Here is a 20,068-nt window from a genome sequence, read left to right on the forward strand (position 1 = left end):
CAGCAATTCAGAGCTTAAGCGATGTGACATTAACAAGAATTAACTGTATTGTAGATGTATATCATACTTAAAAAGTATTTTAGAAAGACTTAATGCCAGTCACAATCATATTTTAATTTTCAAATTTCAGCAATGATTAAGGCTGAGGTAAGTGAATTTAGAACGGAAACCATATTGATTGTTTTAGCGATATAGGAGCGTGTTTGAAACATTTCATATACTATTTCATATGTAAAATTGTATAACGTATAGGTGTAATAGAGACACACAAACAAAACAAATGTAGAAGTATTTCTCTTTTTCATACTTCATTCCGCTGCAGAGTCTGTTCCACGGTTCCACACGAAGGACCAGAGTGACAGTAAACATCATGGCGGACGGAAGGATAAGAAGAGTGATTCCTGAAGATCTTTCAAATGTCGAGTTTGAGACGAGTGAGGAAGTTCAGGTGGTGCCCACCTTTGATAATATGGGCCTTAGAGAAGATCTTCTTCGAGGAATATACGCATATGGTAAGTAACATGTTGTGAAACTACAAGAATCTGTTGAAACTCATTGCTACTCGTTTAAAAATCGTTAATGGTTGATACCATGTTATTTCTGTTATTCACGAGTGTTCTTATTACTTTTATCATGGGCTATGTTCTCATAGCAGCTGTTTGATTACAGCGTGTACATTTTCGCAAGGAAGTGGTGAAAAGAGTTGAGGGTCATTATGTTGAATTAGAAAGCTGTTGCTAGAAGTTAACCTTCGGGTATGTGTAGTGTAGCAAGGACTTTTTTTTTTTTTATATAACTTGTACATTCTCATTTCACTGAGGATAGCATATAAAGTAGAATAATGTAAACGTATTACCATCATGGTCCTTGTAGTACATTTAGATTAAAGAATAAGTGTAAAAAGAATACTCCAGTCAGAAAAAAGAAAAATTTTATGATTAATAACTAATACTGAAGAGCTGGGCACAGTTACTAGTACTGATGTAGAAGAATTAAGTCCTCATAAGTTGTATTTATACATAACTTTTGTCTATGAAAATTTATTTAATTATTGTTCCTTAAAGCACTCACCTGGTTGAGGGAAATAGAGAAAACAACCACTTAAAAGTGGGTTATGTTAAATCGTCTTAGGATAGGTTACGATGAATTTTTTATCAAGATTGAAGCTATAGTTCTAATTTAGGGGCATTATGAATCTGACATGAGGATTTGGATAAGAATCATGTCCGCAGACTTTATACTTTGTATAAGTGACATAGAGTATGGAAGCATTATGTGTTACATTATTGCATACTGTTGTAGGAAAAGTTGTGAGTTGATGAGTTTCTTTTGGCAGAATACATACTCATTGAATATATATAAATATCTCATTAAGGATAACACAGTGTATGATTTCCGGGAGTAGAATGTTGTGCATATATTACTTGATAATTTGCATAACCTCTAGCCTACCCTTCATTTCTAAAAAGGACTGCTAATACTGTGATGAAAAAGCATAACTGAAATGAAGCATCAGTAGGGGCCAAAGTGTCTGGGATCCATTGGTTGCATGCAGTTGTAAGAAGTAAACACGTGAACACTAAACACATATGGCAGTCAAGCTTGCCAGTACCTGTATTGAAATGAACAAGCCACAGTTTATATCATCCTTTGCAGATGCTATAAGAATAAGTATGAATATTGTATCAGTTGAGAATGCATAAAGGCTACAAAGAGACATGAATATTGTCTTAAACTGGGCCGTTGTAAACATGCCTTTCTGTAGGGATAAGTTTTAACTCTATATTATGAATAGAATAAAGAAATCAAGAAACATATATTACCAGACAGACATAGATGCTCTCATAAATCAATTGAACATCGTAAAAGACATTGGAATGATAATGGTTAACAGTTTAATCTACTGAGAACAATAAACTGTGGTTGCATTCTGAGGAGGATAGTAGGCTGGATGCTGTTGACTTTCCTAACAAAAGGAGAAGAACCATTGATGACAATCTTCTAGGAGTCAGTGCTTTCATGAATTGAATATTGCTGTATTCATAAATCACCCTACAATGTAATCAAATTGCACAATTAAAAAATGTTCCGAGATCTTTCATAGCCATATGCATGTTGTAAAGGAACTAGATTACTGGTAATGGCTGACATCTTAGAAGCTATACTGCTAGTAGCACTGATGCGAGTTATTTCATCATCTGTATGAGGAAAATCCCAGAAAGGATGGTTCTTAAGCTTGAAATAACACCTTGTTATCATGAAAGTCATGGAAGACCTTATAAAATACTACTGCTGAAATGCACAAACAGAACACCTTAAACAGGGGCCCAAAACTCTTCACTGTTTTGCCTGCTGTCATCAAAAGCACCATGGGATGTACAGTAGAGAAGAGTTCCCTGGACAAGTACCCACAAACTGTACCATACCAGCCAAGTTGTGGAGATTGCAGGCTGTGGATGCCAACAGCTCATTTGACCAATGACCCAACACAACAGCCTTGGCCCATCTAGAGCTGATGGGGTAGAAATCCCCTAGAGTTCACCAAGTACCGTGGTAAATGACATCATATTCATATGACACCATTTTCATAGGCTCTCTTTATTTCTAGAAATGTCTTCCTTTCACCTCAGTTTTCCCAGATTTTCAAAGCCTCCTCACTATCATTATCGTTTATGGTAGCATAGAATATTGTACTCTAAATCACGTTCCCTGGTCTAAATTACTTCTTCAGTGTATAAGGAGTTCATTCATTCACATATCTTTTAGATACATAAGTTATGTCTTTGATGCCCCAAACTGGAACTTTTTTACCAGTTTAAAAGTTGAGAAGGGCTTTGAAGTTTAGAAAATGTGGAAACGCTTGAATATAACAGTGTAACACTCAAACATCAGTAAATTGATAGATCACAGATGGTATAGACATTGAAAATAGACAATTTGTGATGTGAATGTAGATGAATCTCTGGGTGTACCAGAACTTTTTATACATTGCCCATTGGGGCTGTTGACCTCAGAGGTGCCAGTAGCACTTTTTCCCTGTTGGAATTATGAAGAAATGTACTTGAGTAACACAGAGTATATCATCCACATTGCTTAAGTTGCATTCAGATGAGCTGGTAGAAGAAAGATTGGTATAAACAAAAAATATTCTTAGCCAAAGACAAAAAAAGAATTATTTTGCCACAGTACTCTCACCAGATTGTTCTTCCTAAACACCAATACTCATCTTAAATACAGAAATAATGCAGGTAGAATCTTTCATTGAATATTAAAACATCATATAAGAATGATAAAAAACAAGAAACAAGCCTCTACTTACCTAGGGAGGAATAACAGATTTGTGGAAGGAGCGTAATGCTAAGATGATAAGTGCTTTGCAGCTTGGTGTTGACTTATATTGTTAAGTGCTGTTCAGCCTGATGTTGACTTATTTTCCTAGAGTGTTATCACTTGTTTATATTTTTTTCACTTAATTCTTTATATGGTAGACAAACTCCACTTTGTTCCACAAGATGCAGTGGTTCGCAACATAATATTATTGCAGTATCTGATAACGTATGACTCATCTAAGCGGCCATCTTTCAAGATCAGAAACCAAAGTGGTCTGTTGATAGAAAAATGAATAAAAACCTCCTCTTTTGTGTAGGGAGATTGGTCACATTTGGTCACATGAGCATGTAAGCAAGCTCACTTAACCTAACCATTCTATCCAAATGCTAGTGAAATGGAGTAAGATGAAAAAATGTAAATTGCATTGCATATCCATGACTAGATTAGGGTACTAGTTTTGAAGAATAGGCCTTATGTACTACTATTCTCTCATAAAAGTGACTGAAGGGTGCAGGTTAGCACTGAAGTCTTTAGATATGTTTCCATTAAACTGACTTTTTTTCTCTTAACATATATTTCATTTAATGTTATCTACAAGAAACTGCAGATTTGTTATTGTTTAATCAATATTTTGCAGGGTTTGAGAAGCCTTCAGCTATCCAACAACGTGCCATCAAACCCATTATTAAGGGCCGTGATGTAATAGCCCAAGCCCAGTCTGGCACAGGGAAAACAGCCACCTTCTCAATATCTATCCTACAGATTTTGGATATAAATGTTCGGGAGACCCAGGTCCTCACACTGTCACCCACAAGGGAGTTGGCTGTACAGATTCAGAAAGTAAGTTTAAGTATGGTTTTATTTTATTTCTCAATCATAAACAAACTCTTCATGTTGCTCCTGTCAGATCAAACCAGAATTGACTGTGATTTAAAATCTTAACTTTTTAGCCCAGATCATTCAGTGTCATTACCCAGCATGAATGTGGTAGGGATTCTCTTTGCATGTGTTTGCCTGTATATCATATGAAAGACTTTGGTAAAGTTGTCTTTGTGTATTCAAGTTAGTATTTCAGTCACAGATATTACCTCATGGTAGAGCATCCAGATATTACTCACACATTCACTTCTCTCTTTGAAACTCGATAGTCCTTACATGAACCAAATTAACCGCCTTCCTTGCTTTCTTCGCTGTACAGTACTATTAGAAGTTTTTATATCTAGCACAAGTTTCCAGTATAATCTTGCAACAAGAATAGGCATTAAAACCTCATCTTGACATGTTTTTTTGTTTTTAGCTTGGTAAAAAGTTAAGCTAATCAATTAGTCATGCTTTGAGATTGAATTTCCACAGGTCTTGGTTAATCAGAAGTTCTCTCTAGCTGTTTATGCCAGTCTTATTGCCCATTTGTTACTGGAAGTATGCACACAGAAAGTTGATACTATGTTTTGTGTGAGACAAATGTTTCACTTTTCAAGTGATATAATTGTTTTTATGTTGTTGCTTTACAAGAGTTCCTCCACTTAGTTTCAACATAAGTGAACACATGATGAACACCTGTATTTTCAGGTTGTGTTGGCACTTGGGGATTACATGAGTGTTCAGTGCCATGCATGCATTGGAGGAACAAACCTTGGAGAAGATATTCGCAAGTTGGACTATGGGCAGCATGTAGTGTCAGGTACTCCAGGCAGAGTGTTTGACATGATCAGACGTCGTACACTTAGAACTCGTTCAATAAAGGTTAGTATATCTTAATTCTTAATCTATTACTAATAGCTTATTACAAAAGACCGGTACATTGAGTATTCAGTATGACATACTGTTATTGTAAGGTTGTTAGTGTAGACCAAACATATTACATAGTTTGGATCAAGAGGTAGTAATGATTTGGTGCTCTGTAATACTGCACTAAGCACTTGAATGTGTAAAACTTAATCATTTCTGATTTATTTGGTGATAAGATTTGTTTTCTCACATCCAGTTGCATCCTCTACCTTTTGAGAGATAGTGTCAAGAACAAAACAGCAATAACTTCATTTACATACATCCATTTCCTGGTTATCATGTATGATGTACTGAAACCAGCATCAGCTGATAAGTTGTTAGACAGTTAGGAGAGGTACAGATGGAGATGTGGTAGCCTCATGTATACTAGATATTCTATTTTTGTTCACTCATCAAAATATATTTTCATCCATGCTCATCTTAAAACTGTTGTATCGACATTCAGAGATTTTCTGTGATTATTGTCTTTCTATATATCTGTCATGTTAGTGACACTTGCTCCCTTTGGGAACTCCCTTGAGGGGATGGCCATGGCAGAAGAATCTATATAACTGGTGAACTCCATTGAATTTTGTTAACAAAGATATATTTTTGGTTTTGTCAGATTTCATTATATGATTTTCTTCATAAAGTGTAAGTCTGTAAACTTCCATTTCTACAGTTGACCAACAGTAGACCTTAACTAGTTGGTTCTTGTGAAGACTTCTCCCTCAAATCTGCCACCAGAACTGTGTTATCAGCAAACTGTTGCCCCTCTTAATGCATCTAAGAGTCTGTATATTGCATGCCTATCAATTAGTACATAATGTTCCCTTACAATTTATTCTCCCACATATACTGATGTATGTCCTTCCCTTTACACTAGGTATTTCCAATCAACTGGCCTTTTTCAGCTCACAGCTTCACTTGCTTTTTGCTATTTTTGTTCATATGCATTGCATTATGCTCCCTGTTTATACTCACAACTGCCACATCACACTCTCTTGCATTCAAATTACCCATTGCTTATGCTCTTTCCCTGACATCAAAAATGTCAGGTTGCTCTCTCAGCTTCATCTAAAATGCTCACCCACCTCTTGTAATCCCCTTTTATTTTCACTCTTATCAACCTAGAGCTAGCTTCCTTACACTGTTTCACGTATTACCTCAGCAACTCCTTCAGTAGAAGTGCTGCCATTTCCTTTAACCTTGCCTTCACACTATCCCAAAACTTTACTTCTTAGACCCTCCCCAAGCCATTCTTTCCTCTTCCATTTGAGCGTGGTTTCACTAATAGACTGAGCATCCAGATTCCTCTTCCCAAACATACTACCCATATATACCTTCTTCTCACCCTGGTTATATCCATTCACTTTCAGATACCCCAGCCTGAGCCATTAAGGAGGATGAGCACTTCTCACTTGGCTCCCTCTGTTCCAACATTTAGAAATTTAAATGGGGATTGGGTCCAGCCCCCTGCTAGAATAGATTGATGAATTTTTTAAAGAAAGCCAAAATATGTAGATTCTTATATGTAGTTTTAAGGTTTTAGTTACATTTTTTATGCTAAAAAGTGCTGAGTAACCATTAGGTTCTAACATTACAAATACCACAAAACTGCAGTAGAATGCAGTTACCAAGTGATAGCAAAGTAGCTCAGTTTAGGCATCTTGGTAATCAAATATAGAATTCTACATATCAAGAACAACTAACACTTAAGAGTTGGCCAGTATAGGCTGAGTGCATTAATGGCACTAGTCTTTCACAAGTACATTTTCAGTATCAAATTTATTTGAATTTCATCCCAAAGTACATGAGTTACAACTTCCTTGTTTGGCTGATAATTTGTATTTCCCCTTAGATGCTTGTGTTGGATGAAGCAGATGAGATGCTGAATAAAGGTTTTAAAGAACAGATATATGATGTGTACCGCTACCTACCTCCAGCCACTCAGGTGGTCCTCATCTCTGCAACATTACCACATGAGATATTGGAAATGACATCAAAATTCATGACAGACCCCATTCGTATTCTGGTGAAACGGTGAGTTAGAATTATTTTGCAGAAACATTCAAAGATACTATAGCATTTTTAATGTTTGTTTTAGCTACCTATTATCCTTGCACAGTAAAAGTACTTGAGAGACAATTCACTCCTTTTTCTCTCTCTCAATGAAATACTGAGATCTCTGAAACCATGAGAGACAGAAACCTGCTCAGAATGCTTATTGTATACAAATGAAGCAAAATTGAACTACATTAAGCAAACACATAATAGGACACTTGATGAATACAGTTTTATGAATGAAGGCCATCAGAAAAGAGTACACAAACTCATCTAGTTCATTTCAAAGACATGAAACCAGTGCTAGGCTAAAGAATGGGTACTGTTTTTCTCATCTTTGCAAGGGAGTTTGATAAATTACAGCATTATCATAGAAAAATAAAGTCTAAAAGTAAAAGAGAGACAAGAAATTTCTAGCAGATAGTACATCAGAATGATATCCAATGGAATTAGCGTTCTCTGAAAACAATTTGTCCACTTCACTCTGGACTATGCTTCAACTGCCTTTCTTCCTCCCCTCTTAAAAGCAGATATGACCAAACTGTAAATCTTATGAAATAGAGTGCTCAGAGCATTCACTGGATGTCTAGCAGTCACGAATACTTAACTCATACAGAGTGAAACAAAGGCCCTCCCAGTACATTCCTACCCCTAACATGTTTGTCTTAGTTTTTTGCAGCCCATGGTATTTTACACATACCGGGAGCTCGTAATGTGCTGTGTCTTGTTAAGCAAGATTTTGTTCCTGGATTCATCATTGTGTGATACAAGAGTTAAATATCAGCCATCGTAGTTTTTGAAAAGTCCCTTTGCCATCTAGCCAGTAAAGTGATAGGCATCAGCACAGCTAATACAAGAGAATGTATGATGTTGCTGAGAAGATGTGTGAAGTAGGAGAGTTGAGTTTCAGCGAGAGTGTAGGGACAGTAGACCAGTCCAGCTCGGAATACAGGAGAAGGGGAGACAATTGACATAGAGTTTCTGGGTCAACTGAGCAGTGTTGACGGCAGGTGCATCTTTGAAGGAAGTACCAGCTGGGAGCAGTCAGGGAGCACAGCAAAATGGTGTGGGTGCTTCTGGGTGAAGTATTTCTGTAAGTAGTTCTGTCCATATTAGTATCAAGAACAGTGGAATATAGCATGTGGTGAAATTGTGACAGTGGACAGTAACCCTTGGTTCAAAAGTTGTGGGGATGTGTATGTTCAGGAGATGGAGGGAGGGTGAGATTGTGGAGCTTGCAACTCATGTTGTGTCAAGTTGATGTGCTGCAGTGTGCTGCTCACACATCCCTGTTGCCCCTTGTACTCTGCCCACACACCCCACTATCTGCAGTACCCACACACCTTACATCTTTAACAGCTTCTGTCGCTCTACCTTTCCCTCTCTTTTCCATTCTGACAGTACTATAGCTGTCTCTTCCATTGACAAAGCATATCTCTTTGGTTCCTGTTTCTCCTTTAACTCCACCCTGGATGACTCTAACATTCCTTCACTCCCTGATGCTCCTCTTACTGATCCTATGCCTCTTCCTGTAATCTCCTTTTGGACTGTCCGAAAAGCACTTCTTTCTCTGGGCACAAGCAAAGCTTATGGTCCTGGTGGCATCCTTCTCCATGTACTGAAAGAGTGTACCTGTGAACATGCGCCTGTGCTTGCTCATCCGTTCTGTTTCTGTTTAAAAACTAAAACTTTTCCCTCTCCTTGGAAACATGCTTTGATATATCCCATCCCTGAGAAGGGTGACTGTTCTGACCCCTCTAAATGTCATCCTGTTGCTTTGACATATCCAGTCTTTGAATCCTTCCTCAACTCCCATATCATTAAACACCTTGAAAATCACAGTCTTCTCTAATCACCAGTACTGATTCCATAAGGCAAGATCCACTGGTGATATTCTTTCCTATCTTAATGATATCTGGTCATCATCATTGAAAGATTTTGGGGAGTCATATGAAGTTGCCCTTGAAATATCTAAGGCTTTTGACTGGGTGTGGCATTGGGGTCTCATCTCTAAGCTCCCTTTTGGCCTCTCTCCCTCACTTTGCTCCTTCATATCTAGCTTCCTTTCTGGCCGATCTATCTCTGTGGTTGTAGATGTATCAGCCTCCCCCCTTTTCTCCATCAGTAGCAGTGTCCTCAAGCTTCTGTCCTGTTCCCTCCAGTTTTTCTCTTTTTTTTTTTCAACAATTTCCCCTCCTCCATAAATAATGCACTGCACTCATACATTAATGACTCAACACTGCTTTCATCCACATCCTTCAATTCTGCTCCCTCTTCTCTCGCTCAATCTGCATCTCGTCTTGACACAGCTTCCTCAGTATGCTCAGACTTGGACAGGATATCTTAGTGGGGTACCCAAAAATTACCCATTACTCATCAAAAACTGCTCACAACTCCCATCTCTCCTTTGATGGTTCTGTAATTCCACCTCTTGACTCAGTGTTGGTATTACTGTAACATCCACTCTCTCTTGGAAACCCCATATGATATGAATAGCTAAGTCTGCCTTTAAGAAATTAGGTGTCCTGTTTAGATATTGAAACTTCTGAATAGTTGCTCTGTTTATACAAGGGATTGGTTCGTCCTTGTACGGAGTACTGATCTCACAATTAGATGGTTCTAGCTCTGTATCCTTACTTGACAGAGCTGAAAGTGGTCAGACTTTTAAACTGGTCCAGGTTAACTTCCAAACTTGACCCCCTTGCCCTATGCTGCATTGTTGGTTCACTTTCCCTCTTCCTTAGATATTACTTTGGTTTTTGCTCCTAGAAGCTGACTGCTTTTGTACCCCTGCCACGAGCTAGACCATGCAATACTCCAAGGTGCTGCATCCTATGATTATTGTGTGGCCATTGGAAACTCAAGGGTGGGCTGTTTTGAGACCTGTTTTTTTCCAGACACCTTGAAGTATTGGAGCTCTCTACCTTCTCATGTCTTTCCCAATAATTGTGACCTGGCAAATTTCAAAAGATATCTTTCACTTTCTCAAAAATTCATATACTTTCCCTTGTCTTTTCTGTTTCATAATTCTGTATTTGAATTAAGGCCCAGCCTCGATGTGCACTTTTGTCCGTGACTGGAGCCCTCATCATGAAAAAAAGAGATCAGCTTGTATTCTTGATTCATTGTTGGAGGATAAGGAGATAAACCAGTATACTTATTAATGCTATGTCCTGACTAGTCTATTGATAATGTCTTAGGGTACATAGAAGAAAGGGTTTATTTCATGTTTTTGCTCCTAGATTGGGTTCCCATATTCACACGTTATGCCTTAGAGATGTATGAGGGAGGAGCTCATCCCATAAAGCTATACAGACAGTTATTCTTAGAGCTTTAAGTTCTTTCTTTGAGCCTGCACTGGAGATGTGTTTGTTGCTTAGTATCTTAGCTTGTTCACTAAGTCATTCATATTTGATAGCCATTTCATGCATAGTGAGCTAATACCAGAAACAGATGAAGAAAGTTCTCATTTGCTCATATCCATTCTCTAGCTGTCATGTGTAATGCACCAAAACCACAGTTCACTGTCAACAACCCGGCCTTGCAGACCTTTCCGTGGTTTATCCCAGCCACTTCACATGCTCTGGTTCAGTTCAGTGACAGCATGTCGACCCCACATCATTCCATTTCACTATGTTGTGCATACCTTTTGCCCTTCTGCATGTTCAGGGTACAATCACTCAGAATTTTTTTCACACCATCCTTCCATCTTCAGTTTTTTCTCCTTGTTCTCTCATCTTCTAGAATGAAGATGTGAGATTAGGTGGTGTAAAGAATTTATTAGGAAGTTATTTTGTAAATGTGAAGGTTTATGTTTTAGCACAGTGGGCATATATGAGAGTAATATTTGGGGGCTTGTGTTTACAACAATATTATGTTCATATTTAGTAGTGTTGTTGTTGATTGAATCTTTTTTTTACAGTGATGAACTGACACTGGAAGGAATAAAGCAGTTCTTTGTAGCTGTAGAGCGTGAGGAGTGGAAGTTTGACACTCTATGTGACCTGTATGACACACTTACTATAACCCAGGCTGTCATCTTCTGTAACACAAAGCGTAAGGTGAGACTTTATTTATTCTATTTATTTTTTGTTGACTATATTCCTTAAACCAGCATAAGGCCAGCATATTCAGAGCATGCCAATCCTTTTATATGACATGCAAGGAAGTCATGTGGTTGGTAGTATGTGTGATCATACTGGAATATGCTTGAACAGGACTCAAACCTTCAACTCTAAGATTAGTTGGTGAGTATTGTCTTAACTCTAAGGGTAAGTCCATAGGACTACTAAATTATGTTATGTCTCTATGCTATTGAAATTATTGATATTTATTATGCACATTTATGAGTTATTCTTTCATGTTTGTTCACCATATCCACTGTAAGTGAAGTAGCACTAGGAGCAAAGAAAGAAAGGCCGCATTCATTGATATCCATTCTCTTGTGTTTGTGTGCAATGTGCCAAAACCACAAAACCCTGTCTTTAACCAGACCCGACAGACCTTTCCATGGTTTCCCCTGGCCATTTCACATTCCCTGGTTTAGTCCATTGACATTACGTAACCTCTGTATTCTATCTTTTAGAAAATGAAAGACAGTTACAAGTTCTATCTGTCTATATCTCTGATGCCTGTTTGCACCTGAACTCCCTCAAAGGGGTGGCCACGGCAGTAAAGTCTCCATAGGTAATGAATTCCAGGTTTTAAATAGTGGGGCATTCATGTCACTGACAACTATGACTTCTTTTAACAATCATGTCTTTTCAAATTAATGTCTTTCCTTTTAAAGTAACATTGGTTCTTTTAACAGGTAGATTGGCTGACAGAGAAGATGCGAGAAGCTAACTTTACAGTATCATCAATGCATGGAGACATGCCACAGAAAGAGCGTGATGCTATCATGAAGGAATTCCGTTCAGGCCAGTCTAGAGTCCTAATCACAACTGATATTTGGGCTCGAGGCATTGATGTACAACAGGTAATTATTTTCTCAAAACATGAAAATTAGTTAACACTCAAGAGACTCACAATAGTTTTAATTACTCACTTGTAATTTTTTTCCAAAGGTAGCATAAGAGCATCAGCCGAAGGGAACTAGGCATCCCAGGTCTTCATTCTTGCAGATTTGGGGTTAGGTTAGGTTTTGTAAGTTTTGTCTCTATTTCTGCTTCCTCCTTTTGTAATGTCGTCATCTGTATGTGTTCATCTCTCTCATGTCTGATACTGCTTTACCAAAAGACATCATTCACCATATTTTCCATTCAGTTCTTTGAAATTCTCTTGCCATCTCGTACAAATTTCACTTCTTTTTTTTAATAGCATTTTTTCATACTTTTGTAACTTATTTCAACTTACTACGCATACTTCTTGTCTAATGTACCTCCTTCCAGAGTAATTCATTACAGGTTATATTATTTTCAATATTCATTACATTCATCCAAGGTCTTCATTTGCTTTACATTTATTCATATATATTCCTTTTAACTTTTCTTTTCAGGAATTTATTTTCTGCATTTATTACCCTTAATCCTTTGCTGTTTTCTGCCAAATTTAGCATCTTATTCCAAAGTATTTTTCTCCTTCACCCTCTTCCTTATATCACAATGTATCTCCCTTTCCACAAGCTCTACACACATTCCTACACCCAATTACATGGGGAGAATCACTACACAATCACTAATACACATCCTCAATTCATGCTCAGTGTATGAATGTGAAACAAACTTCTAAATTAAGGTGATTTGTCAAATTGGACCAACATCTTCATTCATACCACCTCTGCATGCAAGATGTTTCTGTGCTACCCATTCCACTAGCATCTTCACCTGCAGTATCCCTAACCCTAATCAATTATCTCACTTTATCTGCCCATCTATTCAGCACTTCAACTCTCCTCCTTTTATCTTTTTATTAGACTACTAAAGCTCTTCTTGATTAGCTTATCATCTGCCTTGCATTATGAAGGCTCATACCATCATAAGAGACTTTCATCCATTATTACATTACATTATTACGTTAATTCTGTATTTGAATCTACCTGCTTGACAGGACCAAAACACTTGCATACATTCTTCAAACCCATGAGTTCACAGTGCAGGAATTGGTGTCTTATGACAAACTACATGTTATTTTCAGGTATCTTTGGTGATTAATTATGACTTGCCAAACAACCGTGAGTTATATATCCATCGTATTGGTCGGTCAGGACGTTTTGGTCGTAAGGGTGTGGCTATCAATTTTGTCAAGAATGATGACATTCGTATCCTGCGAGACATTGAACAGTACTACTCTACACAGATTGATGAAATGCCTATGAATGGTAAGTTGCTATGTTGTTACATGACAAAATATCTGCACTCAATGCATATTTCTATAAGAATTGTGTATGCAATGTTTATGTGTGTCATGGTAACTTAGGAGTTGTGAATAATTGACTTTAGGTCTTGATTGTAAGAATATGTGATTTGAAATCCTGTGAATTCTTACCTAACCTGATTTAGATAAGGGAAAGATGTTAAATGGTACAAAAGTTTAGGTAAGCCAGACCCTTGAGTAATGATGCTTCCTACTTACAACACTTCAGAATTAAGGTACAGTACAATGTGTTGACTTGTGACAGTATGCTATGACTTGCAATAGATTTGAAGAAAAAATTAAACCTTTATATGTGAAGTGAGAAGAGAGGTTTGAAAGCCATGAGTAAGTTGAATTTCATAAGAAATTGCTGATTTCTTAGGATTTTCAGTACTTATATGAATAATGGTGTTCTGCCTGAGAACTGGCAGAATGCCTTAGTAGTGCCAAGAAGGACAAAGTTGAAAGTTCAAATTACTTAGGAATAAGTTTGCTGAGTGTACATGTTCATAATTATGGGGGAGTGGTGATTGAGAAGGTGGAAGTATCCACAAAACATCAGATTAGGAAGGAACAATGTGGTTTCAGGGATGATAGAGGATGTGTGGATCAGATGTTTACTTTGAAGAATGTGAGTGAGAAATACTTTGAGAAACAGTGAAATTTGTATGTGGCATTAATGTATCTGGAGAAAGCATATGGTAGCATTCATTGAGATGCTTTTTGGAAAGTGCTACAAATATTTGGTGTGGGAGGAAAGCTCTTGGAAGCATTGAAGGGTTTTAGTCAAGAGAGTAAGACATGTGTGCATGTAGGTAGAGAGAAGGATAAGTGGTTCCAGTTGAAGGTGGGTCTCCAGCAGGGATATGTGATGTTACTATGGCTGTTTAATCTGTTTATGGATGGGATGGTGAGGGAGGTAAATGTAAGCATTTTGTGGGGAGGAGTAGGCATGCAGTCTGTTGGGAATGGGGAAACGTTGGACATGAGTCAGTTGTTGTTTGCTGATGACATAGCACTGGTGGCAGATTTAAGTGAAACTACAAACTTTGGGAGAGTGTATGAAAGGTGAAAACTGAGTGTAAATGTTAATGAAAGTAACACTTTTAGATTCAGCACTGAAAATATGCGGATATATGAAGTGTGAGGATGTGAAGTGTATTAAATACCTGGGATTAGATATGGCTTGAATGGAACCATGGGAGCTGAAGTGAGCCACAAGGTGAGTGAATGGGTAAAAATCCAGGGTGCATTGAGGAATGTGTTGAGAAGTCACTGTCTTTAAGGGCAAAGATGGGTATGCTTGATGGTATAGTAGTCCCATTAATGCTGCATGGAAGTGAGGCATAGGCCTCAGACAAAAATGTAAAGAGGATGGATGTGTTGGAATGAATTGTTTGAGGACAAAATGTGGTGCAAGGAGGGTTGATTGCATGAGAAATGATGTTGTAAGAGAGAGTTGTGGTAGTAAGAGGAGTATGTATGTGAGAGCTGAAGAAGGTATGTTGAAATTTCTTGGGCATTAGGAGAGGATGAGTAATGACCATGGTCAAAGTTGAAGTTTCCTCATTTGTTTTATGTAGATTTTGCAGTGCTGCTAGCAGTATCAGGTTGGATGCTCAATTTAGATATGAGTAGAAGCATAGCCAGGAGCATTTAGTTTTTAAAGGAGTTATGATGTCATGGTCTAGTGACAGTTTGAATAGTGAAGATTTGGAGGTTATGGATGATTTTAAGTATGTAAGAGAAATATTCAGAAAGGATGATAATGGGAAAGCTGAAGTGGAGAGTATATACTAACTAGGGAGAAAAATTTTGAAGTTCCTGTGAATGGAAAAAATTTAATGGAAAAACCATAGTTGTTGAGAGTGTAAGAAGCTTGCCTAAAGGATTACTTGTTCCAAGATAGGTTAGCATAGGTAGAAATTGGAGAAAGAGAGATATATGTAGTTTTTGGACTTAGGAAGTTAGATAAAAATGACTTTTAAAGAGGATACATGGAATAAAGAAATTATGACACCCAGATGAAAGTGTTTACATTGGTATGGTCATGCTGGATAGTTTAGTCGAGAAGATATATCTAGTGATGCAGTTGAGGGTATAAGGAGATGCAGACCATAGAAGAGATGGATAGCTGCAATAAGAGAACTTATTAGGATGAGATATTTCAGATGAAGAATTTATGAGAATATAAGGTTAGTTTCAATGGAAGGTGAATGTGAAGTTTGATGTCACTTTGACAGATGAACTTAGAATGCATGATGAATATTAAGTAACTTAGAATGCATGTTGAAATATTAAGAAGCAGTATTAATAATGTAGTGAGTTCATGTTTCACTTAAAGACACTGGACATAAGTTAAGGATAACTTAGAATGCTTGTTGAAATATTAAGAAGTAGTATTAATAATGTAATGAGTTCATGTTTCACTTAAAGACACTTGACATAAGTTAAGGATGTTTATGATTAAAAGCAAATGCTTTATTCACCTAATCCATCCTGTAGATATGTAGTTCATCATATTGGTAGATTTGTGGATGTAATAGAAATAGTCTTTTTTTCTCTCATATATATCCTCTAATGTGGGATAAGGCAGATATGTATGAAAAGAGAAAAAAAATCCTCCTTTACCTGATATTTAGTGTTAGAAGATTCTCCTTTCATTTGGTTACACCTAGAATGAAAACTCTTATTTGGCAAGGTTGTATTGTGGTCATAGGACAGAATTAAGTGCTGTACACTTTCAGTGGGAATTTCTCATGTCAGAGGAGTGTGTCATTTCCCTGCACCTGATTGGAGTGTGGCATTGAAGCTGCTGGAGCACCATAAAATGGTCCTTAACTTACATGATTAAAAAAATATTCCTATTATTATTATTACCCCCTTTAACAACTCTTATAATTCATTTACTCTTTTCATTTCAGTTGCGGATCTGATTTAAATGGAGCTGGATGAGTGCTGACTTGAGTATGTAACACAGTTATCCACTTTGATAAATACATATATTTTTTTGCATTTTGTACTCAGTAAGCAAGTGATTTGATATTTATTACCTTTGAATCTAGTTAATGAATTACCTTGACCAAGATGGATGGCTTGTCAGTAACTTATAGTTTGCTGTCCTGTAGTATATTCTTGTAATTGTAGACGTTGAAGGTTGTTACTCGTGAAAAAGTAAAAAATTTTAAAATTCCTTGTTATCTTTTATATTACACTGACTTTTAACCAACCATAACATAAGTGTATTAGACAGTATATATTCTCATTGAGTATGTCTTCAGTTTGATGCGCAAATACATGATATGAGATTTTTTCCAGAACCCTTCCTGGCTTCCTTTATTTTCTTATAGTAGGATCTGATTTATCCTCAGACTCAGTTATCTGTCTGTGCTTCACTAAGGCAGGAAAAGTAAGAAGGTATTTAAATTTTTTGGGTATCATTTAATATCGTTTTGTTCATACCCAACTGCCCTACTCATCTCACAAGAGATAGGTATTCAAAATAATTGTTACATAAATTTAAGTTGTGGAATTCATTTCACATCAGTTATGTGTGAAGCAAATTGAAAATACACACTAAGAGAATATGAAATGTCCAATACACATTAATTAGTTATATTCTCATTTAGTTGTACATGTGTATATATGGTTTTTCTTTTATTTCACTCCATGCACTTTGGACTGAAATTATACCTTTACACATTACATCACTTTGTTTATATTTATCATTCTCTGATCATTGTGATTAGTACTTTCAGTGGCAAAAGGAGTTGCTAGAGCAAATATCACTCTAAATGTATTTTTCATATTTTTTGAAAAAAGTGGTACAAGTAAACTGATTTTGTCAGGTGGTACCTCCAGAAGCAAACAGAATTTTTTGGTACATGCCCTATGTCCTTTTTGTGTCTGTATTTACAGTGGGTTGGCAATGCCCAGATTTTTTTTTTTTACTTAATTGCAACCCATGCACTGCACTGCAGTGTATCCTTATATTACAGTTTGCTCAGGCTCTGCTATGCAAGTCTATCATCAGCTGATATTTTAGTCACAGTTTTTCTGAACACAAACTATCAGTTTGAAAGGAGCAAACTTATTCTAAAAATCATCATCCTCAATGCTATTTCCTTTTTTATTGTGCAACATTCTCCAAGGCAAGAAGGGTCAGCTAAGTCTGTATCCATCTTAGTAATAGAAACGGCCAGGGCTCACATCATAATGTTCGTCAAGGTATGGGATGAAGTCAGAATGTTAGTGTTATGGTGATCACAACTGGACAGCTATCAAATTTAGTTTAACTACCAGGATAAAGTAAACTTTCTCTACACAATTTGCATTTATAAACTCTGTCTAGTTCGTGAATTCCATGACTAGGATGGTTTGTCAGTGATTTATAGTATATTGTCCTTGAATATATTCTTGTAATTGTAGATGATGAAGGCATGTAACCGTAGATCATTCATCATCTTGTATAAGGAGTGAGATTGTTTGATAATGTTTTTCTGATATACTTCACTGATATACAACGGAGAGTTTTTCGTAACCTTTTACCTGATTTTATTTAACACCGTGCTTATTTGTTTGTTTTTTATTTGCTTCACATACACTTGTTGTAGAGTGAATTGTAAAACATTTCACCTCTATTCACTTTATTTATATATTTATTATACTTTGTTGCTGTCTCCTGCAACATCCATATACATACACGTCCACACACACACATATACATACCTATACATTTCAACGTATACATATATATATACATACACATATACATATATATACACATGTACATAATTCATACTTGCTGCCCTTACTCATTCCCATCGCCACCCCGCCACACATGGAATGACAACCCCCTTCCCCTGCATGTGCGCGAGGTAGCACTAGGAAAAGACAACAAAGGCCACATTCGTTCACACTCAGTCTGCAGCTGTCATGTATAATGCATCGAAACCACAGCACTTTCCATGGTTTACCCAAGACGCTTCACATGCCCTGGTTCAATCCATTGACATGTTGACCCCGGTATACCACATCGTTCCAATTCACTCTATTCCTTGCACGCCTTTCACCCTCCTGCATGTTCTGGCCCCAATCGCTCAAAATCTTTTTCACTCCGTCTTTCCACCTCCAATTTGGTCTCCCACTTCTCCTCGTTCCCTCCACCTCTGACACATATATCCTCTTTGTCAATCTTTCCTCACTCATTCTTTCCATGTGACCAAACCATTTCAATACATTTATTCACTTTATAAAAGTATAAAATGATGGGTGAGGCAAGTGAGGAGGCTGTGTCATCTCATCCTAAAGCTAACCCACTAAGGTATGTTATGCAAGAAGGTACTGTATAAAAAAGTGTGTTATAGTCTTTATTATTTCCTTGTAACTAATGGCCTTTCCTGCCACAGTAATCTAGTTAGGAACAAAGTAGATAACTGCAATTCTTTTTTCCATACCTGTTTGATGTATCCCCCCTTAGCTAGATAGCACCAAGAACAGAGAATTAAAATTCAAGATTTGGAATTATCTTCACCGAGTGTGTGTATGAAGCAAATTGAAAACATACGCATAGAATATGAAGTGTCTGATACAGTTAAGTTAGGAGTTATATTTGTAAGGCATTTTGTTTATATGATTTTTAAATGACATTTGAAATGAAAATATACTTAAAAACATTGTCACTTTGTTTTTCATATTTTCTGAATATTATAATTGGTGAGAAGACTCTCAGGGGTTCTTTTGTGTGGCAAAAGGAGTTTTTGTTGCACACATCAGTATATTTTTAATGTTCATTAAAAAAAAAAAGTGGCACAAGTAAACGGGCTATATCAAGTTGTACCTGCAAGAGCAAAAGGAGTCATAATGGTGCATACTTTGTTATGGCTACCTTTTTTGTGTATGTGACATCTCATATTTACAGCTGGTTGGCATTACAGTACTGAATAAGAACTTACTAGCCATGCTCATGATCTGTTTTTAAACTTGGGCTTCTGGCTTTAATTTGATTAAATCGTATGCTCAGCAGTTTCATGTAATGCAGGTAAAGTATAAAAAAATCTGAATTTCTAAGATCCATAAAGTCTCAGAATCCATAGTCCAGGGCACTTAAGATTATTGCCAACTTGGAGCATGAGTTTTAAGAATAAGCCATTTTTACTTTGTGATGTCCTAATCTATGCCACCCTTCTCTTTGTCTGAATTCATTAGTATAGCTCTCTGCTTTTCTCAGGTATTTATGTGATGTTTTCATAGATTCTGCCCTTCTTATAACATCCATAAAGCATCTAAGTGGTAACACTGGTTGGAGTATTGTGAAGAGGAAGCAAATTGAGCTTCCCATTATGCAGAAAGACAAAATCTGATAAAAATTATTTAAGCCTGTACGTTATGAGTCTTTTGGTATTGGTAACTGGAATACCTTAGTCTTCAAAATATTTTTGGAAAGTTTATACAAGTAAGGGTTTTAGGTATCAGAAAAATATAATAGATAACTGACTGAAATCAGAGCCAACCTATCCACAGCCAAGTCCTCTAGACTTTATGGTGTACCTTG

The 20,068-nt window shown here is 36.9% G+C and overlaps 1 protein-coding gene across 1 annotated transcript; it reads left to right on the forward strand.

Moving 5' to 3' along the window:
* The first annotated feature begins 327 nt into the window (after positions 1-327).
* LOC139752177 (eukaryotic initiation factor 4A-III) lies at positions 328-19,196 on the forward strand. Its single transcript, XM_071668133.1, has 8 exons — positions 328-512; positions 3,968-4,170; positions 4,900-5,073; positions 6,959-7,140; positions 11,084-11,222; positions 11,972-12,139; positions 13,297-13,480; positions 16,440-19,196. Exons 1-8 carry the CDS (start codon positions 371-373, stop codon positions 16,454-16,456), a joined length of 1,209 nt encoding a protein of 402 aa, XP_071524234.1. The 5' UTR covers positions 328-370; the 3' UTR covers positions 16,457-19,196.
* The last annotated feature ends 872 nt before the right edge of the window (positions 19,197-20,068 follow it).

The sequence above is a fragment of the Panulirus ornatus genome, chromosome 12, assembly GCF_036320965.1.
Source record: "Panulirus ornatus isolate Po-2019 chromosome 12, ASM3632096v1, whole genome shotgun sequence".
NCBI lineage: Eukaryota > Metazoa > Arthropoda > Malacostraca > Decapoda > Palinuridae > Panulirus > Panulirus ornatus.

Bases quoted from the DNA above. Each gene is read 5' to 3' on its own strand.
- LOC139752177 (XM_071668133.1), top strand. From the start codon at position 371: ATGGCGGACGGAAGGATAAGAAGAGTGATTCCTGAAGATCTTTCAAAT. The intron at 513-3,967 runs GTAAGTAACATG...AATATTTTGCAG, and splicing joins TCGAGGAATATACGCATATG to GGTTTGAGAAGCCTTCAGCT. The intron at 11,223-11,971 runs GTGAGACTTTAT...TTCTTTTAACAG, and splicing joins TCTGTAACACAAAGCGTAAG to GTAGATTGGCTGACAGAGAA.